The sequence below is a fragment of the Rhincodon typus genome, unplaced genomic scaffold (genome assembly GCF_021869965.1).
Source record: "Rhincodon typus isolate 14 unplaced genomic scaffold, sRhiTyp1.1 hic_rhity00001468, whole genome shotgun sequence".
Taxonomy (NCBI): domain Eukaryota; kingdom Metazoa; phylum Chordata; class Chondrichthyes; order Orectolobiformes; family Rhincodontidae; genus Rhincodon; species Rhincodon typus.
The window spans coordinates 6,307-25,000 of NW_025967106.1; the positions used below are offsets into that span (position 1 = coordinate 6,307).

The window sequence follows — 18,694 nt, forward strand, 5'->3', positions numbered from 1 at the left end:
CCTCTTCCCGGGCAGCTCCGCGCCTGCGCACTCTCTACCACGTGTGCAGGGGGTGTCAGCATGGCGGCGGTAGCTGGTGGAGCGGAGAGTTGCTGTTGCTGCGCCTTTTCCCCGGGGCCAGCCCAGTGCTTGGCGGCGGCCGCAGCGGATGGTCGGATTCGGGTGTGGAACACGCAGAGCGGCAGCCTTCGGCACGAGTACGTGCCTTCCTCGCATCTCAGCGCCACTTGCAGCTGCTTGTCGTGGGCTCCCCCGCGGCGACTCCGTCAGGTGAGTGGCAGGCTCGGGCTGAGGCCTAAGGCCTAGTCAGCAGCAGGCTCGGAGCGAGGAGGAGGAGAGGCAGCCTGGGTGGAAGTGATGGTGGTGAGGGGCACGGCGAGGGTGCCAGGCTCCGCCTGCGGCCTAGTCAGCAACAGGCGGAGTGCCAGGAGAAGAGGCCTCGGAGGGTCTTCTCTACTCCACCTTCCCTCCATGTGGTTTCCTATGGGCCGGCCCTATTTCACCCATGTGGAGGCCTCCGAATCTAGAAAAGAGACCACTACACTTTTATGTTTGCTTCCCCCTCCTGCTAGCTCGACCGCTCGAAAATAATTCGGTCCAGGTTGTAAAAGTTCTTTTCTGGAGTTAAACAGAAATTCGGCTCCTATTCTCTCTATTTTGCCTCGTATCTAAAAGTTTTCCTTTTAAGTAGACTTGTCTGCACTCTGGTGAGTATTCAGAGGAAGCGGGCAGGGTCCGATTGCCCACGGCTTTTCTGGAAATGAACCACTTGAAAGTTTCTCATGGCCGGTAGGGTGAATCCAAGGAAGGTCTTGAGATTCCGTTTAAAAAAAAAAGAGAGAACCGGGTGGGAAGTTTGACATTTGCTGTCATCTGAGCTCGTGTGCTAACGAACTAGCTTTAGATTTGAGAGATAAAGCTCGGCAAATCATCAGAATGCGAAGTAAATGCTTTAAATTTCTAACGATTCTAGTCGTATATAGGTGTGAATTCCAGCTTGCTATCCACTTAAAGGAAAAACCTGAGCTGGGTATTTTCATTGATTTCCATGAGCTGTTAATTTATGTGGTTCAATAGGTTTAAAGCTGAAACAGTATTAGTGAAAGTACAAGAACAGAAACCTGAAATAAAAGCTGAATGCTGAAAATACTGAACATGTTTGGTAACACCTGAGGATACAGCAATGGCCACTGTTCTTAATCACTTGCCTTTTCTCAGAATTAAAAATGCTGGCCCCTGAGCTCAGTTTCTGACCCCTTACAGTCATCTTCACCGTGCTGTCAAGTTGCACGTTAATAAGATTCGCATCTGCAGGACATGGAACCAGGAGTAGTCCATCCAGCTCCTTGACTGTACTCAGCCATTATAGATTATGACTGATCATCATCTTCAACACCATATTTCCAGACTATCCCCATGTATTTTGCCATTTGTATCTACAGGTATTGTGATCTGTTTTGAATATAATGCACAAGTAGCCAAGCTTCATGTGATTGAATGGAATTGAACATTGTTCCATTTGGTCTATTGGTTGCCACAAAAAAAGCTTTGGCACCATCATTTGACAAGATCCCTCATGGTAGGCTGGTCCAGAATATTGAGTCACACTGGATCCATGCTGATTTGGTAAGTTGGATACCAAATCAGCTTGGTCATAGAAGACATAGGGTATTTGTAGAGGGATATTTCTCTGACTGGAGATGTCTGACCAGTGGTGTTCTGCAAGGATCAGTGCTGGGGCTTCTGTTAGTGACTTGTACATAAATATGTATGGTGAAAATGTAGGTGGTCTGAGTGGTACATTTACAGATGACGTGAAATTTGCCAGAGTTGTGGAGAGTGAGGAAATTGTCAAAGGATCCAGCAGGATATAGATCAGTTGGAAAGTTGTGTAGAGAGGGGGAAAAGGAGTTTAATCCGGACGTGTGAAGCGATGCATTTTGGCAGGTCAGATGTAAGAGGAAAGCATTCAGTAAATGGCAGGACACATTGGAACATTGATATATAGAGGGATCTTGGTTGCAAGTCCATAGCCCCCTGAAAGTGGCACTGCAAATGGGATAAGGTGATAAAAAAGACTTGCAGCATGCTTGCCTTCATTGGTCAGGGCATTGAGTATAAATGTCATGTTGCAGCTGTATAAAACTTTAGTTCGGCCACATAATGAAGTATTGTGTCCAGTTCTGGTTGCCACTCTGTAGGACTGATATGGAGGCTTTGGAGCATCCGGAGAAAAAACACACAGACATGGCGAATGTGTGCAAACTCCACACAGACAGTTACCCAAGGCTGGAATCGAACCCAGTCCTTGATACTGTGAGGCAGTAGTGCTAACCATAGAATGACTGTGCTGCCCCCTGCATAAGGGTAGATAGTCAGTCTTTTTCGCAGTATGGAAATGTGAACTACTTGGGGAGTGGCAGAGGTTAAAGGTGAGAGAAGGAAAGTTTAAAGGAAATTTGCTAGGCAAACTTTTTACACAGAGGAGCTGTGTGCCTGAAATGCATTGCCAGGGGAGGTGGTAGAAACAGATACGAGAGCAACGCTTAAATAGGCACATGAACAGGCAGGAGATAGGGGGATGTGGGCCACCTGCAGGCAGTTTAGGTTAGTTTAGAGTGGCACCGTGGACAGTGCAGACATGCTGGGCAGAAGGGCCTGTTCCTGTGCTATACTGTTCTATGTATCATGATATTTTATCTGGAAAATTAGTTTTAGGTCACCAACAGCCAAATACACTAATCTTAGGAACAAGGATCAAGAAAGAGTTGGCCTCTTGGCCCTTCAAGCCTGCTATGCTATTCAATAAGATCATGGCTGGTCTGATTTTAACTTCAGCTCTACGCTCCTGCATATTCCCAATATTCGTTTCATTCCTTGCTACTCAATCTGTCTAGCCCTCTGTCTTAAAAATATTTAAAATTGTGCATCCATTGCCTTCTGAAGAAGGGAAATCCGAAGATGCAACCTTCAGAAAAAAAGTTTCCTAATCTCTGTTTTAAATGGACACTTGCTTATTTTTAAACTATAACGCTAGTTCTGGGTCCTCCCTCAAAGGAACTTAGATTCATAGAGTGGTACAGCATGGAAACGGACCTTTTGATCCAACTGGTCCATGCTGACCAGAATTGTTAAATTAATCTAGTCCCATTTGCCTGCATTTGGCCCTTTAAACCCTTCCTATTCATGTACCCATCCAGATGCCTTTGAAATGATGTAATTGTACCAGCTTTCACCACTTCCTCTGGTCGCTCATTCCATACATGTGCCACCCTTTGCGTGAAAAAGTTGCCCCTTAGGTCCCTTTTAAATCTTTCCCCTCTCACCTTATACTAGGCCCTCTAGTTTTGGACTCTGCTACCCTGGGGAAAAGACCTTGGCTATTCACCTTGTGCCCCTCATGATTTTACAAACCTCTATAAGGTCACTCCTCAGCCTCTGATACTCTGTTCAGCCTCTCCCTATAGTTCAAACTCTCCAACCCTGACAAAATCCTTGTAAATCTTTTCTGAACTCTTTCACATAGGGCATCACGGTGGCTCAGTGCATGGCACTGCTGCCTCACAGTACCAGGGACCCGGGTTCGACTCCAAGCCGGGCGACTGTCTGTGTGGACTTTGCACATTCTTTCCATGTTTGCATGTGTTTACTCTGGGTGATCTGGTTTTCTCCCACAGTCCAAGGATTGGCCATGCTAAATTGCCCAGAGTGTCCATGGTGGGAAATGTAGGCTTATCGGATATGGGGTGGGTCTGGGTGGGAGGCTGTTCAGAGGGTTGGTGTGGACTTGGTGGGCCAAATGGCCTGCTTCCACCCTGTAGGAATTCAATGAAAAAAATCAAAAACATCCATCCTATAGTAGGGAGACCAGAATTGAATGTAGTATTCCAACAGTGGCCTAACCAGTATCCTGTAGATCCGCAACATGACCTCCCAAATCCTTTACTCCATGCACTGACCAATAAAGGCAAACGTACCAAATGCTGCCTTCACTATTCTGTCTACCTGCAAGTCTGCTTTCAAGGAACTATGAGCCTGCACTCCAAGGTCTCTTTGTTCAGCAACACTCCCCAGGACCTTACCATTAAGTGTATAAGTCTTGCCCAGATATGCTTTCAATGTCCAGCTGATCAAGACCACTCTTGTCTGACGATGGGAAACCCAGCCATTGTAGTTGTTTCTTCCCCCGTTTCCAGTTAGAGTAAGCCAGTGACTTTCTCTCAATTCATTGAGAGTCTCTGCAAATTGATACTTTCCTCGCAACCTAATTTTCAAAGAGGCAATGCCTGCAAATTTAAGTGAGGAGTTTTATTATGCTGGAAAATAGTTTGCATTTTGCATATAATGCATTGACACGGTTGGCTCAATTAGCAATTGGACAACAAAATTGAACCAATCCAACGAAATATCAAAAGCTGCAATGTCATTATCCTGCTTTGGGGATCTTTTTAAGTAGATGCCAGTTTGAACCAAATTTGCCTGTTGACTACAAATTACAAGGTGATGTTATTGGTACAGAAGCAAAATACAGTGAGTGCTGGAAATTAGACATAACAATTAAACGTTGGGACTACTCTCCAGGTCATGCAGCACTTTGGAGGGGGAATGTTACGGTTTCAGGTCAATGACCTTTCATCAGATCTCTGAACCCTGAGTTTTGATGGAAGGTCACAACCTAGAATGTTAACTTTGTTTCTCCCTGCGCAGATGCTGCTAGATTTTTGATAGTAATAATATTGGGAGCTGTGAAGTCACATGACTAAATCTAGCAGTATCATTTGGTGAATATGCTGTCCTAATTTTATTCATTCACAGATGAGGGCGTCACTGGCTAGGCAGCATTTAAAGTTATCCACGTTGCTGTGGATTTGGAGTCACATATAGGCCAGACCAGATAAGGATGACAGTTTCCTTCCTTAAAGGGCATTAGTGAACCAAATAGGTTTTTCTGACAATTGACAATGGATTCATGGTCATCATTAGATTCTTAATTCCAAATATTCATTGACTTCAAATTCCACCATCTGCCATGGCGGGATTCGAAGCCAGGTCCCTAGAACATTAACTGGGTTTCTGGATTAACAGTCCAGCAATAATACCACTAGGGCATTACCTCCTCGATTGCACATTCCCATTATAGAAACACAGAAAATAGCAACAAGCTTAGGCCATTTGGCCCTTCAGCCTGCTCTGCCATTAAATATGATCATGGCTGATCATCCAACTCGGCACTCTGCTCCTGTTTTCTCGCCTTGTCCTTTTTTTCGTCACCTCGGTCTTAAATGGCCTGACTATATTGAAAATCTGTGACCTGTGGTTTGGGACTCTCTGGTCATTGGGAGCTTCCAACCTAAGTTAACATTCATTTGTTGGATTTTACAGCAAACAAACCTCCTTATAATGACATCCATGAAGTTTAGGCTGACCGGATCTACGTTTTGTATGAATTGTTCTAAAAACTGGGAATATAATGTTTCAGGCTCAGCAGAACTGAGGTTTTTCAAACAGTCATGTGTATCTAATGGGCTTCTTTGCCTTTCCTTTCTTGCTCTTGACTTTGCTTTGTGCGCAGCTTTGGTTGTCCTTATCTGTTGAGGGAGTGCAGCGAAGGTTTCCGATTTATTCCTGGGGTGGTAGGACTGCCGTATGAGGAGAGGTTGATTCGATTAAGATTGTATTTGACATTTAAGAGAATGAGGGGGGAATCGCAGAAACCTGTAAAATTCAAACAGGACTAGATGCAAGAAGGATGTTCCCAATGGTTCCGGGTTCCCCACCAAAGGTCATAGTTTAAGGATAAGGGGTAAACCTTAAAGGACTGAGATGAGAAATTTCTTCACCTAGAGAGGTGTGAGCCTGTGGAATTCACTACCACCAAAAGTGGTCACAGCCAAAACGTTGTGTTTTCATAAAGGAGGTAGGTGTAGCTCATGGAGTGTCACGGTGGGCCAGTGGTTAGCACTGTTGCCTCACGGTGCCAAGGACTTGGGTTCGATTCCACCCTTGGGCAACTGTCTGTGTGGAGTTTGCACGTTCTTCCTGTGTCTGTGTAGGTTGATGCCAGGTGCTCTGGTTTCTTCCCATGGTCGAAAGATGTGCAGGCTAGGTGGATTGGCCATGTTAAATTGCCCATAGCATTGAGGGATGGGTCTCAGTGGGATGCGCTGAGGGTTAGTGTGGACTTGATGGGCCAAAGGACCTGTTTCCACAATGTAGGAATTCTATGTAGCTCTTGTGGCTAATGGGATCAAGTGATATCAGGGGAGGGCAAGATTAGGGCATTGAGCTTAATGATTAGCCATGACCATATTGAATGGCAGAGCAGGCTCGTGGGGTTGAATGGCCTGCTCGTCCTTTTTTTCCTGTTTAATTCATTGGCATTATTCAAACCCTGCTGGCCACAAACCACTGCCAGCTACCTTTGTTTCATTTGATAATTTTTTATATTTTAAATTTGAATGATGCAGATGAGTAGTTTTGAAAAAGCAGCTGACAGGAAGTGTATTTCACCAGAAAGTAATGATGACTTTATTTAAAGAATAGTCGTATTCTGTTTACCACATCCTCCCCCTCTTCACGTGGTTTTTTCTATTAATTCTCTCATTTTAAAGGTAATGCACTCAGCAGGGGCGTATGTACATTCTATTAAGTGGGTTCTTTAATTCTTCAGTAACTGTATAACATACATTTAGTGTAGAATCTTAGAAATACCTTTATTTAGAAGTCTCTAAATCTTTGCGTTTAGCTTTTTGATTATTCCTAAATAGCTTTTGTTTTTAATTTATTCCAAAAGTGGCTTTTTTCCCTCTGGAAATCTATCTCTCTGGAGACACAGGAGCAATGAATACTTATAACGGTATTATTATAACGCAATGTTTGTGGTTAGTGGAACATGGGAGGATGTCCATGAAAACTTTGGGATGGTTGAGTACATTGGGAATAAGCATGGATAATTTCGGCAACAAATGACAGACTAGACATATTACATACGTGGGATTAGACAATCTTACCTCAGTCCCTGGTCCAAGTATTAGGCCATGGTTAGTAAGTGTGAGTTAATCAGAATTTGATTATTGCTGAAAAGAGGCATGTTGAAGGAGGATTGCAAATTATGAAGTAGGGTCCTAGTTGCACATTGTTTCTGACTACCCTCAGTGTTCCTGGATGTCAGAATGAAACAATCACATCTGTTCCTGCAAGTTTAGTCTGTAGTTTGACTTCAGTCCACACCTCTTTGACTTGGATGAAAGTGATGCTAGCTGTCAATAGAATGAGTATCTTCTGTATTAAAACTAACAGCTGGAAAAACCTATTGGGCTTGCTAGTTTCTAGTTATCCCAACAGGACTTGAGTATGTTTGGAAAGGATGTGAGAAAATTAATTACAATAAATGGAAATATCCAGTGTTTGTGCAGTTCACTCCAAAAATAAAATTCTCTATCTTGGTCCTTTGTGCCTCATTTCCTCTGTTCTACCTCAACAGGAAGGTGTGCATGTCTCGAAGTTACTGCAGATTCTTTCTTCGCTGTCAGTTTGTAGGTCTTCAGTCATCTTCATTTTTAATGAATGTTAGAAACTTCCAAAATGACTGTAGGGTTACAATCACTAAAGGCTTTGGGTCCTGCCTAGAATTGGGAAAACAAGGACTTTAATGTTATTGTTCAATGACTTTAATAGTACCCATTTTTTAAAAAAAAAAACACATAAAGGAGTACCAAATTTATTCTATCTTCATTTTTCCAGGAAGGTCCTCGGAAGAAAAAGAGGCGATCAGAAGATGAGAAAGGTTTGGAAGAATTAGACCTGTTGGCTATTGGTACAGCGGTTGGTAGCATCTTGTTATACAGCATAGTAAAGGGAGAACTACAGAGTAAACTGGTAAGATATTGGTTTTTCGTGTTGCATTGGGTGGAGTGATAGTAAATTCTGAATTATATAAGTATATACATCAACAAAGATGCTTTCTTTCTTTAATTGAGATTAATAGCGAGAATGGAATGTATGTTTTATCTGCGAGGGGAGAGAAAATGGGTCGAGGTAGGAAGCAATGAATTCTGAGGGGCAGGAACAGATGGAAACAATGGGTCTGCCTGATCAGCCCTGTTTGTGAATTTTGAGGAGAAAGTAGAAGTAGGATGTTTGGCGTTGGGGCACTGAGGTGGGAGCCTGTTGCAGGGAGATGCCCAAGTGAGAGGAGGTTGGTGACATCCATAGATACAAAGACCTGATGCTCGATGGTGGGATCATGGTCTGGGGAGACAGGAAGTGTCTGAGAAATGGCCCTCAGGATCCACAATACAGAGGTTAGTACGACGCACAACAGCACCATCCTTGTTGGCAGGCTTGATGACAACAATCAGGATTAGATCTGAGGGCACAGAAAGCAGTCAGTTCAGAAAGCAGTGGGTTTGGATGGGAAGGGGAGGACAGAGAAATTAGGGTGACCAGTGTCATGCCAAGAATTCTCACTGAACAGGTTGGGTGCAGGTAAAAGGCCAGAAGGAGGGTCCAGGCAGAGGGAAGAATGTTGGAGGTGAATGTAGGCATCTGTGGAATGTGGAGAGGACCTCTGCCCAAAGAAATGGGTGCAGAGGCAATGGAAGTAGGGTTTGTCATTTTATGTCCGAAATACATTGATATTGGGGGTGCAGAGGGATAAAACTAATAGTTTTACTGGGTGCGGAACCATCGGCATCAGAGAGCAGAAGGTCACGAAGTAAATACCTGACAAGTAGTGGGGTCAGGAGAAAGGATGAAGTCAGAGGGAAGGGGAGTGGAGGAGGGTTCTAGAGGAGTGTGGATACCTCTTGAGTTTTCCAGCTTGTCATTCTCCTTGATGTTCTTGAAAACTTAAGGATACCTAATGCAAGTTCTTGGAGTGGGAATTATCAATAAAAATGCTGTGTAAAGTTTATTTTCCCTGAACCAAACTAGGATTTCTGTATCGTTTTGAATTAAGCAATATTGTCAAATGAACAGAATTGAGACATCTTGGCTCTTCATGTTCAGTACTCTGAATTAAGTCTGTCCTGTGGATACTGTGTGCAGATTTTGCCTATCCATAGTGCGTTGATGTTTATTTGCAGGCTCCCTTTGCATAAGATAGTAGGACTGGTGACACATACTTTCAAACTTGAGGAAGATTATATTTTTTTGAAAGCTGGTCTTACTGTGCAAGAAACATGATGACTCTTGTTCAAAATCTTGGTTAGTTCCAAGCCATCTCAAATGTAATTCCTAATCTGAAATTTTGTTCAATTGTTTGTTTTCTTAACTTTAGTCTTTTTGTCCTTTCAGGGTGGTGGACATGACAATAAAGTAAATTGCGTGCGGTGGCATCAAGAAAATGAATGTCTCTATAGCTGTTCAGATGACAAGCACATAGTGGAATGGAGCATACCGACAGGAAAAGTAAAATGGTCAGTATGGAAGTTCATGGGCTATAAAGTTTTTGCTTCTCGTACATCTCTCTTGCCACAACCAACCACCATCCTCTTGAATTTTTCTTTTCTATTTCCATCCCAAAGGAAGATAAAATTACCTTTTGCCTTTTGACAATGAGTTGAAAAGATCTGATAGGCTGGTCAGTTGACATTCAATGGTTTCTACTCAGTTGATTCCCACAGAACTGGAATGCTCTACTGCTACAAGTGCTCGTTTTGGCATTTTAACGCCATGGATGCATTTTTTGCAATGTGCAATGGTAGAATACTCAGCAGTGAATATCCAGTTTTGAAAGCTAGTGCCATATTTTGAGTCTGCTGGCGCACTGCATGAATTTCATTGACAAATCACACTTTATACAGCAATATATATTATCCTCAGGAAACAAGTCTTAGTCTTTAGTTTTTATATTGCCGGTTATTCTGTGAAGAAAATGCATTAATAAACTGAGATTTTAATAATATAGAAATGAGTAAATGTCTGATCATTAAGTGTATATAATTTAAACTTTAATTTTCAAAACTGAATTAAGTTGAGGTACTAAGCAATCAATAAAGCTTTTCCAACATCATTGCATTAGTACTTGTATACTGATTCTGTTTGTTCCATTTTCCAGCACTCATGAAGAAAATATTGATATTTGTCTATTGCAGCAAAAATGGGTCACCTTGCACTAAACTTACACTTACACTAAACGTTATGTCACAGTTTTTCCTAATTACTTATCCCATCTGTGCTCTCATTCTTACCGTTTATAGCTATCAGCTTTATAACCTTGTGTTATCTTCTAAGTTAGGTGTTCCATTTTCTAAGTCCCTGACGTATGTGGTGAATAGCTGGGGTCCCACTATGAATGTTCAGGAATGCTGTTTTGCACTATGTGGCAGTTCGTGGTCGAGTTAGATAAGTTCACAGTCATGTTCAAAACTGAACATGGCTATGAGAAAAGGTTGAAAAGACTATGATTTTTCATTGGAAACATGGCTGAAAGGGGACCTGATAGAGGTCTACAAAATTATGAGCGACATGGATAAGGTGGATAGTCAAGCTTTTTCCCAGGGTTGAAGTTTCAGTTACAAGGGAGCACAGGTTCAAGGTGAGATGGGGAAAGTTTAAGGGAGATGTGCAAGGGAAGTTCTTCACGCACAGTGGTAGGAGCCTGGAGCACACTGCCAGAAGAGGTGGTGGAAGCAGGCACATTGGTGACATTTAAGATGCACTTGGATGGTTACATGAATAGGGAGAGAATATGGACCCAATAAGGGCAGGAGGATTTTTAGTTTAGTTAGGGCATGATGATCGCCACAGGTTGAGTGCCAAAGGGCCTGTTCCTATGTTGTACTTCTCTCTCAAAAAGCTATGTGTTGCTTGTTTCTATGAAGCTTGAGATTGATTAGTTAATATAAGCAAACTCCTGTGCGTTTTGAATGATGCACGTTTGTGTGCATCTCTAATTTTGAGATATTGAAAAGTACCTGGGAATCATTACTTATCACTTTGGTAATTTGATTTTTCATTTACTCACTCAACATTATCTGTGCCATGTGACATTTTCTTAACACATTTTACTTGGTGCCACATGGCCAAGGAGAACTTTAGAATAATTTCAGCTTCGCATAAAAGATAGATGAGCTTGTACTATGTTAGCGGGGTTACAATGCAACTGGATGCTTTTAATGTTAATATTTACTGTTGGAGGGGTTTTGTTACACAAATTTATATTTCCAAGTAGGATAGAATTGGTGACCATTGCTGGAAAGGACTTAGTTGTGAAGGGCCATTTGTTAAAGAAATGTACCATTTTACTCAGATTTTTGAGCAAGGTCCACCACTGTTGAGTTAGATTAAACTGTGCCAGTTCTTCCATTCCACCTACACAGACTTTCCAAAAGGTGTGCATGTGGTTTTTGGAAATCAATATCTGTGCTTTTTACTTGAGCACAATTAACTCATTACACCAGAGCAGGGATTCCGTAAGTCTTGCTGTGATGATTTGTTAAGGTTTCGCTATATTGCTGACAAATATGACGACACATCCTTGGCTGTCTGAGCATGCTGGCTAATCCCTAGGTTTGCTTTGGTAATGATTTGGCATTTAGGTTTAATTTAAAACTGAGATGATAACTTTATACACAGCCATCAGATTATATGTATCTTCCAAAATGTGTCTATCCTGCTGTGGCCAAAATATTAAACTGTCTTTTGCCCATCAGTGTTATACCCCTCTTCTTAATAAGCAGTAAATAAGTAATTATATTGGTATCTCAATTTTGCCTGTATTCACCCTCGGTTGTAGGGAATTCTCAATCCAAAAGGACTCTAGGCCATTTACGCATGACTATGATGGTTCTGTTTCTCAGCAAACTGAATTATGTAGGCTCTTAAGTAAAAAATGTTGCCTTACGTGAGGTGCCTAGGGTTGTTTCCATGTGTTGAACCTGATAAGTCTTAAACCTTTAGAAATGGTGGATGTGGAGGGAAAGAAATCAGCATAATTAGTGACTACATGATAGAGAAATTTGTGAAAAATTGTGATAAAATGAGGCCTTGTTTGGAATTTCTGTGCTCTGTGTGCAGATCTTGGCTCCAAGTTGGGATAAGAAAGTCGCTGGTTTCATGACATTATTTGAGACTTCTGAACTGCTTCATCCAAGGAACAGGAGAAAAATTCGAGTTAGTTTTTCTGGGCATTTCCTCTGTAAATAAGAATGCTGGAATAATTGTTCAAGTTTATTTAAAATCAACCACAATTCAGTCAATAGTGAGCAAACGTCAGAGGCTAACTGCAGTAGGTCTACCTCCTCTGTCATCTCATCTGACCCTCAGCTAAAAATTAAGTTGAAACTTTGATAAACAGCCAATGTTACGATGTTTCCAGAGCTTTACATTGGATTCAAGTTTTATGTTGTAAATCTGTCTTGCTCCCCCTGAACAGCAAATGGAAAGCCGAGAAAGGCAGCATCAGTTGTCTTTGTCTCAGCCCAGATGGAAAGATGTTGCTATCAGCGGGCCGTGGCATCAAACTGTGGGATCTGGAGACCAAAGAAGTATACAGAGTGAGTGCTTAAGTTCTGAGAGAATGTACTGTGCCATGCTGGCAGCTTTATTAGTTATAATTTGTATGTGCCATGGGTTTCTGTTTTGGAAACATTTTTTTATAGAGGTAGAATGACCTAACTTCTCCTTTTCCATGTTTTTTTAATCAAATAATCATTCAGTGATGTGTATGAGCATTTACTGTGCATTTCTAGTAGCCTTTGAGATGGTGATGGTGAGCTGCTGCCTTGAATCACTAGTGTATTTGGTGTAGTCACACTCATGGTTTTCGGGTGGGATGTGAGAGAATGAGAAATGGGAGGGGTTCCAGCTTTTGGATGTAACAACTGTGAGAGAATGGGGCAATATATTTCCAAGTCAGAATGTGGGTGGCTTGGAGTGCAACTCTAAGGTGGTGGCGTTCCCACGTAACTGCTGGCCATATCCTTCTGGATGACAGTGGTCATGGATTTGGAAGGAGCTGTCTTAAGGAACTTTGCATTTCTGTAGTTATTGTAGATAATACATTGCTGCTACAGAGTGTTGGTGGTGCTGTGAATGGATGCTTGTGGATGTGGTCCCACTCAAGTGGACTGCTTTGTCCTGGATGATGTCAAGCTTCTTCAGTGTTTGAGGCCTGATGAATCCAGGCAAGCCGGAAGTATTGCATTGTCCTGACGGTTGACTGCTTGTAGATGGTGCATGGACTTTGGCGAGTCAGGAAGTGAGTTACTCACTGCAGGATTCCCAGCCTTTGACTTGCTGTTCTAGCTGCACTTTTTATGTAGCTAGTCCACTTCAGTTTTCTGGTCAGTGGTAACACCATTGTATGCGTAGTGGGGGAACTCAGCAATAGTATTGCTGTTAAATATCAAGGAGCAATGATATTCTCCTGTTGGAGATGGTCATTGCTTAACACTTGTGTGGCAAATGGTTTTTCCCTAGGGTGGCGGAGTTCAAAACTCGTGGGCAAATTTTTAAGGTGAGAGGAGAAGGATTTAGAAAGGACATGAGGGGCAACTTTTTACAGTGATTGGTGTTTAGAATGAACTACCAGAGAAAGTGGTGGATACAGGAACAGTTACAACGTTTAAAAGACATTTGTATAAGTTCATGAATAGGAAAGGTTTGGAGGGATATGGGCCAAGCGTGGTCAGTTGGGGCTAGTTTAATTTGGGCACATGGTCAGCATGGACTGTTTGGACCGAAGAGTCTGTTTCCATGCTGTATGACAGTATAAAGAGTTTTGACAAAGTGAATTAGATAAAATTGTTTTCTGCAGTTGGAAAGGGCAGTAAGTCAGCATCGTGCAGGAAAGTGGATATGAAGAATGTCAGACCAGCCATAATCATATTGAATGATGCAGCAGACCCGAGGAGCCAAATAGCCTAGTCCGGTTTCTATTTCATATGGTCTTAAGCTTCCTCCGAGCTATAGTGTCCATCTCTTCCACCATCTTTGCACAATCTAATACTTCTGTGATTTCTATAATTTGTTCAAAATTGCAGGCATTAGTTCAACCTTGCTTCCAACATTGCTGGCTATGAAATCATTAATACTCAAAATTTCACACATAGCTAGGCTACAGTGTTAATCCTCCCAGTAGTAAATTGACATTTAAAACATATTCCTGGGGTGATTGCCTATCATGAATAGAAAACTGTATATGAAGACTGGGTGAATCTCCTAGAATTGTGGCTTAAGAATTATGGAAATAGAAATGCTTCTCGATTGGGTCTGGCATTATATGGATGAAATGACATAAATGTCCCAGAAATAGATTGACAGATATTTGCATAAGGAATGGTAAAGTTCACGATAGTAATGGCATGTGCTTGATATAGTGGCCTTGGGCCAAATGTCCTTTAGCAAGAGATTTCAATAGAATTGATTGCAACTTTAAAAGGAATGTTGCAGGACATAGTTCACTTTGTCATGAGTAACGTGTCTGTAGCTTTAAAATATGATTGTTCTTTGTCACAGGATTATCGGCCACTGGTTTGAACTGCTCAATCTTAATGTATCTTTGGGTTTGGAGGTAACGTTATGATAGCTCAGCACTGTGAAATGGCATATAACACTGTCAGACTTGGCTTGAACTCCTTGCGGTACTGCATTTCCCACCATTCAGTCGGCCATCATGTGAGTTCTGAGGAAGGGTCACTGGGCCGAAATGTTAACTCTGATTTCTCTTCACAGATGCTACCAGACCTGCTGAGCTTTTCTAGCAATTTGTTTTGTTTCCGATTTACAGCATTCATAGTTCTTTTCGGTTTTAATTTAGCCATTGAGAGTTGGGGAGGATGCAGCTTAGAAAGTAGAACCAGCAACAGGTTCCATATGGATCAAGGGCTGGCAACACAATTTGCATAACTATTTTGTGAAGTCTAATTGGTATAACTTTTAAATTCCATAAACTCTGTTAAAATCAATAAGATGCGGTCTGCCTTTAAGGCGAGTATAGTTAAACTTCTTTCAATGTTCTCTCCTCTGCAGAAATTTACTGGCCACGCAACAACAGTCTCCTCACTCGTGTTTGCCACAATACGACCACCTAGTGACAGTCAGCCATTTGATGGAATAACAGGCCTGTATTTCCTGTCTGGAGCTATGCATGACCGACTCCTTAATGTTTGGTGAGACGTGTACTTTTATATTCTTCAGCTGTTTCAATATGATTGTTACCTAATATTCTGAAAATATGTAGTACGTCATAATGAAAGCCAGAGGTATTGAACCATCTGTTTTATTGGTCATTTGTTGGCTGGAGATCTGTTAGTTTTATTGTGTTGAGAATTGCTCGACATCCTATCCAATTAATTTGTTTCCAATTTAGAGTCGAGTCTACCTTGGAGTTAAATCAAGTGATCCAGGGTTCGCAACTACTAGCAGTCACTGCTACCTCTCATTGGTAGACCAGTGAATGATATACCAGTTGGTTAAATTGGAAAACGTTTTTGTCTGGATTAGCTTACCTCCACCAGCCAAAATGCTTTAGTGTTAAGCTTTGACAAAATTCATCATGTACTGGTTCCGGATGGTATTAATTGGCCTGCAGTATTCATTAATCAACATTTGCTGGATTGGAAAAATGAGGAAGTAAAGAGCTTTGTTTGAACTGGTCCCTAATATTTGATGAGATGTGTGTATTTTGTGGTTTGATTAAATATACCATATACACTCGAGCAATGATCAGTCTTGTAAAATATGACCCCTGACTTTTGGAGCAAAGAAAATCATACTTGCCTCATGTACATCATGTGTGGGTCAATCCTGGCTTTTGGCCAAAAAATAATTAAAATTCTTTACACTTGACATCTACTTGCCCTGGAGCATGCCTACTTGATACAATCATTGAAAACATAGCTGTTCAGTTCTTTTTGCCTGTGCATGTCAACACGTGATGCTGCAGAATCGCATTAAGGCTGTCATCTCATCAATGTGCACCACCTTATCATTCAGCAACATGGTATCAAGAAAGAATGGTAGGTACATTTAAAAGGCCTAGTTCAAACTTCAAAATGTTGAGACAGCAGAGTAAACAAATAATTGTGCAGCAACTAATTCAAGGTATCTGGGAAGGGCATTAGACACTGGAGGAAACTCTACATAGCTTAAACATATGCCCAAGAATAAGTGCGCAAACCGAGAAAAGCCTATTGTGGACTCTGGAAGACACAGTTGCAAAAGTATGTAAATAGAGTAAATAGACTTGTATTTCAGCAGTTAATCAAACATCATCAAAATACTTAATACAGATTGACCTACATTAGCCAAGTGGTTGAGCTGTTATGAATTTTGACATATCTGCCAGTTAAACTGAGCAAAGTTGGAAAAACGTGTCCATAAAGGCAGGCTATGAAAAACTTGATTTGTGGTTCTGCTGTTATGTATGTTTGATCAGACCAGTCAGTGGTGACGTTGAAAAGGGAAACTCTTCCAGAACACCAAATGAAGTTGTTGTCCACTTTTATAATCAAGGATGAAGAGATTAAGATGGCTTGAAAATATAGATGCAGAAATTTAGGAGCTCCTGACCAGGACGATTACAAATCTTCTAGTTTACAGTGTGGTAAAATCTTAGTTTGTCAGTGATGTTGATGAAGTAATTTGCAAAACGGTGGTACTGAAGTGATTCCTGGTAGTGTAACCAGCTTTGTTTAACCATTGAATGTCTCTTCAAAGATGACATGAGAGGAAAAAAAAGTGTAATCGCTGGATGATTGGAGGTAAAAAGACATTTGTCAAGGCAAAATATAGGTTCTGACATTTAGCAACACTGAAAATGGGTTGTAAAGACCTGGGATGAAATCAGAATGGAGATTATTGTCAAATCATTCAAGTATCCAATGCAGCTGATGGCACAGAAAATGATTATTTGTGGAATGATATGACTGTGAATACAGATGAATATTGTTTCATATGGCATTTAAGCAGATTAGTCCATGTTATCGGCTTCTGAAGATGTCATTTTTAATATGCATTTGCTCACGTCCTGCTACTAAGTTGCAGCAGTATGTGTTCTGTGAAAAATGAGTAAAATTGTATAAATTTGTACATAAGGCTTTTGTTTTTGATGTGATTGTTTTAATGAATTTAATGTACAATTAATTCTGTCTCCATGGAGATTATTTATAAACAAAAATGTAGTAGAAATGCTTTGGCTCTGCTTGCAATTCTTATGGGAAGGGGTTCTTAAAATCTTGTATGGGAGTATTCTTTGTACTTTGAGATATTGGGTTTGCATCTATTCTGTTGGCTGCAAATACATGGTCTCTGGCTATCATCAAGTCTTGATGAGTCAAGACGTCTTGCAGTATCAGATCCATTTTCACTATCTGTTTTAGAACTGCATCTCAACTTGATATGACATTTGCTGCAATCCATGATATAGTACCAGATGTTCTGTTGGAATGTACCAGATGTTCTTTGAAGTGTGCAAAGCTTACCAGAGATGCTCATTGTTTTCCTCAAACATCCATGCTCTCATGTCTACGAAGGGACCTGAAAATTTTCAATCAGACAGACCAGGTCTGAATGTTTTAATTGCCAATTTGTACCCGTAGGATATGATTGGAGTATGTGGATTCCATTATGACAAGTTTGTCTTGTCATCCAGAAGTAGTTGTACACCTTCTAGGCCCTACATTGAAACCTCGTTGAATGGAAAGATGACAATAATTGTTCTAATCCTGTATCTTAAGTGGTATAGATGGCCCACAGGTTATGTTCTGAGATTTAATTTGGTGAATGTGGTAATGTATGGGTTAGCAGAAGAAAAAAATAATATAAAAGGAGTAGCACGGTGGCTCATTGGTTAGCATTGCTGCCTCACAGCACCATTGGGTATGTAGGTGGCATGCTCTGAGGTCACTGGACTTGATGGGCCAAATGGCCTCTTCGCTTTGTAGGAATTCTGATTCTCTGAAAAATGTCTGCCTTTTAGGGGAATCTACACTCATTCACTTATGCCCTTCAGCACGCCTGCCTGCCACTGCTAACTGGTCTGTCCTAAGCATAATTTCAGTTGCTTCTGAGAATGTCTTCTACTCAGTTGGTAATTCGCCTAGTCAATACATGTGGTCTTGCTAATATTTTTAAGCTCCTGAGAATAAATTTTTAAGAACTTCCACCTCCTGATTGTCAACAAGGGTATGTCACTAAAACTCCAGATTTTCTCATTGCCTAACTTCAAGAAAATCATGGAGAAACAGCAGGTTTGGCAGCATCTCTGGAGAGAGCAATGGCATTAACATTTCAAGTCCAAAGACAACTCTTCAGAACTGTATTTTCATTTGTGTTTTTATTTGATTTCCAGCACTACTGCATTTTGCTTTTATTGAATGTTTTTTAAAGTAATAGTTTGCAGAGCCATAATTAATTTGGTTTCAGTAAAATACTGGTGTTATATTGCAATGCTGGAAATGTCTGGCTGAATCCTGTGACCTTCCTGAAATGTTTGAGGTGGACTTTGGTAAATTACTGCTCTTCTCAATAGGCAGGTGCGATCAGATGGGAAAGATAAGAATGCCGTGCTGTCCTTCACACTGACAGAGGAGCCCATATATGTGGATCTGACCAGTTCAGGAGAAAGAGAAGATGTAAGTGGAATACCTGTTTTGTTCTGGTGTTTTTAATTTGTAATTTTGGAAGCTACAAACTATTGAATCTGCAAGGAGAAAGGAAAATAGGAAAATAGTAAAAGACCCCTTCA

The 18,694-nt window shown here is 41.2% G+C and overlaps 1 protein-coding gene and 1 non-coding gene across 2 annotated transcripts; both read left to right on the forward strand.

Moving 5' to 3' along the window:
* On the forward strand, positions 1–18,581 carry LOC125481262 (WD repeat-containing protein 43-like; the record flags this gene model as incomplete). Its single annotated transcript, XM_048592578.1, has 6 exons — positions 1–270; positions 7,744–7,878; positions 9,298–9,419; positions 12,380–12,500; positions 14,977–15,116; positions 18,479–18,581. Coding segments are annotated over exons 1-6 (831 nt in total), but the record flags the coding sequence as incomplete, so codon positions are not given.
* Positions 11,425–11,498, forward strand: LOC125481263. Its single transcript, XR_007261258.1, has one exon. It is a non-coding gene; the product is annotated as a small nucleolar RNA SNORD53/SNORD92 (small nucleolar RNA).
* Positions 18,582–18,694: the final 113 nt, after the last annotated feature.